We start from the raw sequence: 11,195 nt of genomic DNA, 5'->3' as shown, positions 1-11,195 counted from the left end.
CTTAGGAGAAACAATTTACAATAAAGTACAAAGCACTTCATTGATATAATTATTTAGTTTGGTAAATTTCCACCATTAGATATTAAAAAATACATTCAAATTGTGATTTTTTTGTGATTATTAGGCCCTAAATTAGTGGTTGCTAAAGAGTGGTTGTTGCTATGGTAACGGTGAAAACATTTTTCATTTTTTCATTTTATTCATTGTTTTTCTTATATATCCAACTGATTTAAAGTCAATTTGAATAAAATATCTGATATCAATAAATCACTTTCAGTGAAAATTGCATGATTCTTAGGCGGACTGCTACTTAATTATATAAAGGCATTTTCTAAAAGCATTGAAATGTTCTGAAGGTGAGGCACATTTTATCGATTAAACAAATGTTTCATCATGTTGCTTTCATTCTAATATTCAAAAAAGGAAAGGAGGTTATATATTCAGAACGTGAAATATCACGAGGACATTAATTATTAATTTATATCTACTGACATAAAGCATCTTAATAGTATGCTTCTAGTAAAAATCATTAGTACATTGTCATATGTAAGACAATCTTTGTATTTCAAGAAAAAAAAATCTGTGAAATTGGGTGATTCTTGAAGTGTAAAAAATCGTTATTCTGTGTTATAAAAGACAGGACTGTGACACAATGAAGAGACTCCGGGAATTATATAAGCAAAGAGAGGTCGCGATTTCTATGATAAAGACAAGAATAAGTTCACCATGTTTAGAAAAGTGAAAATAAATAAAAAAATCAAAACCAACACTAATCGGACGAATCAAATTATTTCACGAACAATTGAAACCATGAACGAAACGAAACAAACAAACAATGAAGAAGTAATCAGTATAAATGTAGGTGGAACCCAGTTCCTCACGACTTGGGGAACTCTAAGAAAACATCCTGAGACATTGCTCGGATCACTTTCAACTTCATCAAAGTACTATAACCACGAAAAGAAATACTTCTTTTTTGATCGGAACCCAGATAACTTCAACACTATACTTGATTATTATAGAAACGGTGAAATTCATCTTCCTACACAAGTCTGTGGATGGATATGGAAGCAAGAATTCTTATTCTGGGGAATACCAGAAAAAGATATCGCAGAATGTTGTTTCTCAACTTTTATCAAGTATGACAACGACAAAAAAGTAGTTGACTATATTACAAATGATAGTTACTGTAGCAAAGAAAATATGTCACAGTCAAAATCCCCCTATAGCCGATTTAGGGAACGGTTGTGGTTGTTTTTGGAAGATCCGACGTCGTCGAGTGCAGCGCGGGTAAGATTTCTATACATTTACAACATCAGAATAAAATAGTTTTGTTCTTTGTTAGTTCATTTTTCATTCAGATTTTCACTTAATTCTTTAGACACTAAAGAGTCATTATATTTTCTAAGTTAAAACGGGATTTATTTTTTTTTATTTTTTGACTAAAATTAAGAGAAATTTCTTTTTGAGATTATTATAAACTTTTTCGAAAATATTGAAGGATTAAAACAAATGTACTTAGCAATTTATATCGGTTAAAATGTGGGAACAATAAGAAACAAACAACATGAATAAAGCAACTAAATTTTACAAGTGCAATGTCGCATGATTTCAAATATTTTAATTTTCTTTCTGTTTTTCCCTTACTTCCATACGTTACTGGATAACAAACAAAACAACTAAGTACAATAAATGTGGCTTAAACCATGTGTCTCATGTGTCTGACCCTACCGGTGCACCTGGTCCATGCTCCCAGTTTTTAGGTTTTTAGTGGAGTCCGAGTTGCTCATTTGCTTTTGTTACTTTGTATTATGTTAGTTACTCTATATTCTTTGTTGTGTATGTCTGTTTTCCATGTGTGGTCTTTGTCCCTGGATTACATTCTTTTGATTACCGCTATAACCTTGGTTCCCTTGATTACTCTCTCTTGATGTTCGATTCCCTATTTTATACATACTTAGTTTTATTTTGTTAAACAAAATGATCACAACATTGCGGAGAAGAAAAGATGCTAGTTCTTTAAAATCCCAGTTTCAAGGATTACTTACATCTAATCTACCAAAATAAACTTGAAATTAGAGATAATTAAAACACTATTGTCTTATATGTATATGTCTTTATTTAAAAAAAAAATACAATGGTCTGCCTTTCATATAGGCCATAATTTTTACATAGAAATTAAAGGATATTCGAACTTAACTCTATTCTATACCTCTCTAATACACTCCCCTTACAAAACAAGTCTTGATACTCCCGTTTTTGAACTTACTTTATCATTATACAAACTTTTGGCCATCATTTGGGATACTGTTTCCAAAGTCTCTGTCAACCAGTTTGTGAAAAAATGTCACTTAGATGACGAATAACAGCCATTTCTCCCACTACCGTTTGCCAACAAAGGTATAGATGCAATTAATTTGGCTAACATCCTCCATCACAAAAACGTCACGAACAAAGTTCATCGTATTTCAAAGACCAATCAATACCGATTAATTCATGTTCACATACTTCATCTATTGAAGCCAAAATTTTCAATATTTATAGAGATTATTGCAGAACCTCGAGATTGAGGGCTTCAAAGCTAAACCATCTGACTGTTCTTGAAAAAAATCTCCATTCAAATATGGTACTCCCGGTTACGTCATTACGAGAGATTTAAATAAAATCAAAAAACGAGTTTCGCCGTAAAGTCCTTTCTAAAGGTTCCAAGTACCGTGTAACACGCTCAATAAATTGGAATTATAATTTTAAAGTTCTTATGAATGCCGTGGGAACTACGCAAGAAAATGAATAAAACGAGAACAAGAAGACATAGATTCTTTGTCCGAGTGGGTAAAGACTCTGAGGTTTTTTAAATTTTGGAACGTATGAAGGTTAAATGTAGGTAATTGAGTGTCAATGCTTCATCAGTTTTCAAAGACCCCGATGTAGCAAAAACATTGTCTACTATACATGACAAATATGTTGTCGTACCAGCAGACGATGCCCAAAACAACCACACTTGAAACTCCCGTAGTAGCATTAATTCAATGTGAAATCTGAAAATGTTCTTGAAACCCTCAGTTTAAGATTATCATCAGAATACAATAATATTCAGGCGATATCCCTTAATAAAAAATGCTTTATTACATCCCCATGCCGCAAAAGTGACTCCACCTCACCGATTTCTGCGAGTGTGAATCCTATTCGAGCTTTTATAAATACTAACCATTCACAAGACAAATAATTGTCAAGTATAAAAATAGAAGATGAGGCATTATTGCCAATGAAGCTGTCATCAACCAAAAGTTAAGGAACGAACACTAAAACTCCTGCACGGGCTAAATCCATACCATAAAGCAAGCGGTAAAACAATTTGATTAAAATCAGACCTATCAATTGTTCCATTCAGTGTCATGACTAAATGGGACAATTGATAGGTCTAATATTAATTAGATTAGCCGTAAAGGGCCCATAATAAACAGAGTGAAACTATTCATAAAATCCATTAAAAAAACAAAAACAAAAACCAAAAAAAAAAATAATAAAACAATTAACAATGAGGATAAAGAACAAGGCCAATCACTGGACTACAAAATCCAGTCGCTTTTTGAAAATTAAGTTTGACTTTTTCCACCATCAGACATTCTATTGAAAATTTCTTAACAAATCCAGTGAATCAGAGATAAAATAACGGTTTTTTTTCAAAGTAGAGAAATTATATTGTCAAGGTGGGTTTTCACATGCATGTTGCTAATTTTTCCCGTTTTGCCTGATTCTTACAAAAAAATACTCAATAACCTAACCCCCTTTTAGATAGTGTTTCCCTTTAACCTGTTTCTCAGAAAATCTTTTTGGCTTTTTGGAATAGGTCAAAACATTTTGGTGCAATGCAAGGGACACTATCCCATGAAAAATGACAGACGTACGGATGGGTCAAAAACATATACCCCACATTTTTTGTGTAATATAATTATATTCTTATTTGTTGTATTATTGCTACACACATATTTTTGTGCGGCTTATTTACATATGGATAAAAAGAATGTTCCAACTATTCAAGCAAAAAGAGTTTACATGAAACAAACATGAAATTAAAGTGATTTCCATTTCGATGTCCAAGTTAGGACAATGAGATTGCTTCCAACTTTTCCGGTTATTATCTTGATTTTTCAATTTGTTATATAAACCTACCCTAACTTAATTTTCCTTTTGACTGTAGCTTATATTTTGTGCTTATCAACTCGGTAATTTTGTTCTTACCGTTTATTCCACATGAAATGCACTTTACATGATTTTCGTGTGAAAAATGCACATAAATTTCATGTGTATACTTAATTAGTGCTTAATTCGTTAATAAACAATGTGAATTTATGTGAAATAATAAAAGATAGTATGAGGTCTTAAGATAGAAAGTATGTTAACGATCAAAATCATAAAAATTACTAACAAAACTAAACATAGTTTCTGCAATGATAGTGATAACACTTTAAAATAAACTATTAAATTTTTTCAAAATATTAATTTGAAAAAGTAATATTTCATATTTTCAGCATAAGCTTTTCATTGTTTGACTAATGTAGACAAAATTGGACTTGCGGGCGTGACCGAGATTATCAACGTTTTTATAGACCGCATCTACAAAGTCCACAATTTTTTTTCCACGCTTTCTTACCTTAAATGTAAGTAACGCAAGAAAAAAGGAAACAAACAAACAATGTACTTTAATTGAAATGGTTTCCATGAAATGAAATTTTGTTAATCAAATTAATCGAATTTTCCGCATTGATAAAAACATTATAATAATTCCAAAAAAACTTGTTTTCATTATATTATCGTCCATACATTCATCATAATCTGGTTTTCAGTACTTCGATGCAAAAACATTTTTTTCAGATTTTTATTTTCGTGTACTACATTGCATTTGTCCTATTATCGCGCATAAATCCATCATAATCTGCCTTTCAGTTCATTTATTTTTTTTATCAGATCGTTAGTTGTGTATCTTGCATTCGATCTATTATCGTGCTAAATTCATCATAGTCTGACTTTCAGTACTTCGATAAATAAACATTTATTTTGCTTTCAAATCTTTACTAGTGTTGTGTATTTTGCATTCGTCCTATTATCGTGTGTAATTTCATCATAATTTGACTTTCAGTACATTTATTTTTTTTCAGATCTTTAGTTTTGTGTATCTTGCATTCGTTCTACTATCATGTATAGTACCTATGATGGTGACGTATCCAGGAATGAGAGAAGCATGGATAGATATCAACACTCTTCTTTATGGAGCAAAGCTTAAAGGTCTGAATATTTGGATAGACAAAAATAACCCCAAAGAAGTCATGTTTGTCACGACGATGATGCCACAGTGGCTGGAAAACTTGGATTTGTTCATCAATGTATTCTTTTCTTTTGATCTGATCTTGCGATTTGTATTTTCTCCTAGCAAGTTGAGGTTTTTCAAACAGTTTTTAAATGTCGTTGATATCATCTTACTTCTGGCCATGTGGGTTCGATACGGAATTTCGAACTATCGAGAGGAGGTTTTGGTCAATTTGTACCTGATGATCATATATAGTACCTGCTACAGTCTTTCGGTTTTCAGACTTCTTCGGTTCTTCAGGATCACTAAGCAATACAGCAGTTTGAGAATACTTATTTTGTCTGTCCGAGCAAGCGGAAAGGAACTTGGTCTGCTTTTGATCACATTTTCAATTGTTGTACTCTTTTATTCAAACATTATATATTTTGCTGAAATGAGAGAACCGACAACATTTCCTGACATGATAATCGGTCTATGGTGGACCGTCGTTACTATGACCACTCTTGGATACGGGGATATTGTCCCAAAATCAGTGTGGGGTCGTCTTGTAGGATCAGTCTGTGCTATGTCGGGGCTGCTATTGTTTGCAATGCCTATTGCAGTAATTGCAGGGAAATTTAGCCACTTATACACTACGAATGCAGACCTTGAAGAGTACAAAAAGCTAAACAAGAAAAATAAAAGAGCGACGTCAGGCAGTAAAATAGTGCCGTTTGAAAAAATGCACAATGGCAAAGATTCATCTGTTTTAACAACAGTTTTCCCATATCAACAGTACTGAATTTTATCAACATTATATTTTGTAGTTCATTACATAGAATGTATGTTGTTGAAAAAAAATACCGTGTCAGGGCTTTTTGTAAACTCTAAAATTTTGGGGTTGATAATTCGCGCGTTTTATTTTCGCGTCTCGACGTCTACAGTGACATAGCAAAATATTAATTATCGTGAAAATAACCACTTATGTTGTAAATTGAAATTGAAACATAAACAGCAAATTTACGTCCATTGAAACTCTTTAAAAAATCAAAAAGCGATAATGAAGATACAATGAATTATTACGAAGGAAACGAGACATGTATTACCTACAGAATCCAGAATCAGAAAGCATATACACAGAAAATACAAATAGTAACGTAATAGATGCACTTGTCGAAGTATTCACCGGTAACACATTTTGGACTTGAAGCGCGTTTCATTGAAAATGTGCTACGGTAAACTCTTTTACCGGCCAATGAAACTACTATTTATTTCTTGATTGCATCTCGATACTCGCTGATTTATTCGCTCTCATTTTCCTTGTAATATGCATTTTTCATGACACTGAAAAAATAATGACCGAGACCGAGATAACTACAGAATCGTCTTGTCTGTGTTGTCTTGTTCATTCACATAGGTGTATCTATAGAGATTGATGTTTCAGCAAGAAGAAAACACCAAGAAACGAAAGCAAACACTTCAATAAACAATCACGAAAACTCGTATAAAGTATCATTTTGAACTGAGGTGTACTACTTGTCGGTGATTGTGAGCCCTAATCATGTTGTACACATGTCAATTTATTGAATTTTTTTCACTAAAATGTACTTTCAGACTCTTTGTTTGTTTCGCTTTCTCCAAATCTTAACCGCTTTATTCAGTATAAGTTTATTTTTTGATATTTGTTTGGTATTTCCTCATCTCGTTTTTTCTGTTTCTTTTTTCACTTTCATTTAAATTTGACGTCATGTCATCGGGAAAATGAACTTGCCAAGATCTTTTGAAAAAGTATAATTAAAAAATAATGTTTGCCAGCTTTTGTTAAAATTTTTCTCTCGTATTCTTTAAAAAATTGTACGGTGTGTTTTCAAAACAATTTAGAAGTAATTAAGTGTTGTGGAAGTGCAATGTTTTACGTATTTTTATTTAAAACAATTCATTTAATCCCAAAATACCTCAATTTCCTTTTTTCAATTGTAGATTGCTGGTTATTACAGCCATTGAAACAAACCCACATCAATAACATTTCATAGAAGTCAAAGTATTCTATAGAAATTACTTTACTTTCAAAGAAATGCTTTTTCTGATTCTTTATAACAGCGAAAGTAATTGTGACATTATAACACATGCGTGACGTCTTGCATGGAACATAGAAAGAAAAACTACTTACTATGGCGAAGGAAATGTATGTATTAAAACATAGTTTTCGGATTCCAATCAAGCTGAGTTACCATTGATTGCACTGGTACATAAGTTAAATAGGTTTTAAGATATAAACATTTACATAAAACCCAGTCAGATGTAACTAATAAACTGCAGTTAAATAGGAATATAAATAGAGCGCACAAGAAATTCACACTCCCAGAAACCAGGAAAAAAGGGTTTTCATGTCAAGAAAATGCTTATAAGATCAATATATGCACTATGTGAGGAAATATTCAAAAAAAGTTTATATGGTCCAATGACACATTTCTTGAAAACATTACATCTTTTCAACATGCGCCTTGCATTCTACTGTGTCCTACTCTCTTCCTGACTTTTAAAACTTTACTGGGATGATCTTTTAAGTGAAAGTCTTTGTAAGAATCAGGCAAAAAAAGGGAAAAAATCAGAAGCATGCATGTCATAAACCCAACGATGTGACAAAAAAATTTAAACAGGGATGATTTCTGAATTTGAAAAGACTGCTATTTTATCTATGCATAACTAAATTTGTTCAGAAATTTTCAACAGAATATCAGAAAAATTAGATTTTCGACAGACTTATCTGCCTTTGAAATTCTAAGTAGTTGTCTTTGTAAGAATCATGCAAAATCTGGAAAATGTGATGCACTCCAAAAAAGGCTACATATTTTAATTTTTTGTAATTAAGTTGTTTTATGGGTCCATACTATGAAATGTGTAATTATTCATACAAATCCGCCTGCTCTTAGGAGTTAATCAAAATTGAAAATCCAATAAATTGTATTGTATTTGAGTGTCATTTACCAAGTTATCTCCCTTACTTTCGAATTCTGCAGTGCATTCTATACAATTTTTATCTCCTATGAGCACGGGTTATATGAAAAACCAAATGTTAATTTTTGTTTACTAAGGCATTTTAAACAATACATCAAAAAAAAATATGTAAGCTTTCCAACCATGTATCACATTTTGCATGATTCTTAGCTGGAGTACTACTTAATATTTAGTGCATTTCAAATAAATATAACCCAATTTACTAAAAATCTTATCTTTTTTCCTTTGATTTTGATAGTGCAAATAGTCATGCTCTACACTTTCAAAATGATGCATTTCCATACCGTGTTTCACCCACCGCCCGTTTCTTACAGACTGACATTTTAAATCACATTAAGCTCAACTATGAAATTTGCACATGCCAGTTCTATAATATCATGCTATGATCATTGGGGTAAAGTGGAAGACTGTAGCGGCCGTTACGGTCATACCAAGATGGAGGATGGAAATTCGGGTAAGAATATTTATCTTTAAAAAAAGTTGTGTATTCAAGTTTCAATAAAATAAATATAAAAAGTTGCCATTCATTCATCAAGCTTAAAGCGGGAATTATATGGGTAAGATGTATAATTAATGAGAAATTACAAGGTGAAAATATTGGCTGGATGACCATAACGAAGAAAATGGGATGACCGTAACAGAACAAGAGACTGACAAACGTGATGACCGTAATTATTTTATACGAAATACGAAATGTTGACCAAATATTGTAAAAGATATTGATATGGGTAAAATAGTAAAATTGAATTGATCAATAAGTCTGGGTGTTTATCCACAACTAAAAATAGACAGGGAAAACAGACGAAACTACATCATTCATATATTTGTTGATGTTAATAGTTGAAAGTTTTTGTGTTTAAATTTATTGTTTAAAAAAATCCTTCCCTTTTTCTCTGTTGTTCCTTGCATGGTTATCTCAGTATCAAATTAAGTGGAGTATCAAAGCTGCATATTATGATTTTGTAATAATTTATGTTATGTAATACAGAAGATATATGACAATAATATATGTGCTTAAACTGAATTTAACTGTAGCAAATATATCGAACGTAGTTGGCAGCTCAGCCAAGTAAGTGGTACACGATTCATGAAAGCTTTAACTGCCCACTTCTCGAATTTCTATTGTACATAGGTATTCTTCTGTACTAAGGCCATTTTAAAAAAATACGTTTAAGGCCTCATAGGATGAAAAAAATATGGTAGGTAGGTAAAATCGTTTCATTTTTTTAAATTATGTTATATATTCACTTATGGGAGGTTTTTTTTATTTTAATAGTGCTCCACTAAGAAATTATAGTTTAACGGAATATTATCAAAAATACCATAATAAATGTGCTAGGGTAGGCAAAAAATATTGGGTCGGTAATGTTACCTCTAACAGGCATATTTTTTCTTGGCTGTACATAAGATTCCATCAAAGTAAATGAAAGTTTGCACTATATAATGTCAGTCAGAAAAAAATGGTAGAAAGTCAGCTATTTCATCTTTTTTTAATACGTATTTTTTGACATGCATTCTGACACTATTACATACAACTACACTAGCTTGATCCAATAGATTTGTAGCGAATAAATTTACAACATAAATATATTAAATCACCAAAAACTCTACCACTTCATATCATCTGATATGAAGAAATATTTATCTTGTTTTCATTTTCTTACCATAACTGTTTCTCATATCTCTTATATTACCATATTCATAATAGTTTAGATCGAACACAAAATTATATTATGAACTTAGAAATGGTATGCCACACATTCACTTCCTGTCTTATGCAAGTCAACAATATTACCTACCGCAGGCGACATCCATACATCTACTTTATCCTGATGTTTCTGCATTACACGGTACTTTGCTGTTCGTCTGTTACGATAAAGATTTTTGCTCCAGGGAAACATAAAGAAAGTCTTCAACGATGGATCGCCGAATCAATTTATTCAACGTGCTATTTTTTCCAGTATTTTATACAAAACACCGCTTTTACTTGAAGCCATTTGGAATGAATGTATCAAGTATATAAATTTTAACATAATTCTGTAAAATCTTTTACAATTCAACATTTATCATTATGGTAAAGTACAAACTCTCATCACGAAATATTTTTGTTTCTTGTTTCTCATGTTACGGCCATCTCTTGTCGCATGTTACGGCCATCTTACAGAGAAAAGATTCTTCGTTACGGTCATTCCGCCGATATTTTTACGAGCGTAAGTTCTCATTAATCATACAATTTACCAATATGCTTCCCGCTTCAAGTATCAAACAATGACGAATGACGGACTCTTTGTCATATTATTTTGTTGAATAACATGAATAGACAGCTTTATTAAAGAAAAATATTATTAGCCGAATTTCCATCCTCCGTCATGGGATGACTGTAACGGCCGTTACGTGGATCCGCTTTCCCCCAGTGATGATTAAAAACTATGGTCTCTGAAAAATGTGAAATGACGACTTTGCTTCGCCGTTTAATTCTTTTAAAATATTTGGGAGATTGCTGAGATACAGACTACTTATGTGGGTTAAATTCCATACAATATGGTTTGGGTACAAAGTTATAGATTTATAACATCACTATAATATATGTATGGCTGTCGTTCAGCAATTATTTAACCAATAAAATTAATCTATCCATTTATTTGAACATTTCTAATTCTCTCGATATAAGCATTGTTATCAACATAGGAGATGAGGTATGATTGTCAATGAGGCAATCATCCACCAAAAGCCAAACAACGAACAATTAAACTTCTACAGATCACCACACGGTCTCCAATGATGGGCAAAACCCATACCATAAAGTACGCTGTTAAAGGCCTAAAAATGAAGTCAAACTATTCATAAAAGACAAAAATCGACCTAATCTACAGTAAAGCGTAAAACGAAT

General features: G+C 31.9%; 1 protein-coding gene across 1 annotated transcript; it reads left to right on the top strand.

The window, feature by feature from the left end:
• The first annotated feature begins 433 nt into the window (after positions 1 to 433).
• Positions 434 to 6,903, top strand: LOC148612812 (potassium voltage-gated channel protein Shaw-like). Its single transcript, XM_088594564.1, has 2 exons — positions 434 to 1,290; positions 5,160 to 6,903. The coding sequence occupies exons 1-2, from the start codon at positions 727 to 729 to the stop codon at positions 6,087 to 6,089; spliced, it is 1,494 nt and encodes a 497-aa protein (XP_088450690.1). The 5' UTR covers positions 434 to 726; the 3' UTR covers positions 6,090 to 6,903.
• The last annotated feature ends 4,292 nt before the right edge of the window (positions 6,904 to 11,195 follow it).

The sequence above is a fragment of the Perna viridis genome, chromosome 7 (assembly GCF_037379345.1).
Source record: "Perna viridis isolate PV_CMFRI_1.1 ecotype Kerala chromosome 7, ASM3737934v1, whole genome shotgun sequence".
Classification (NCBI taxonomy): Eukaryota; Metazoa; Mollusca; class Bivalvia; order Mytilida; family Mytilidae; genus Perna; species Perna viridis.
This window is presented reverse-complemented; position numbering and strand designations above follow the sequence as displayed.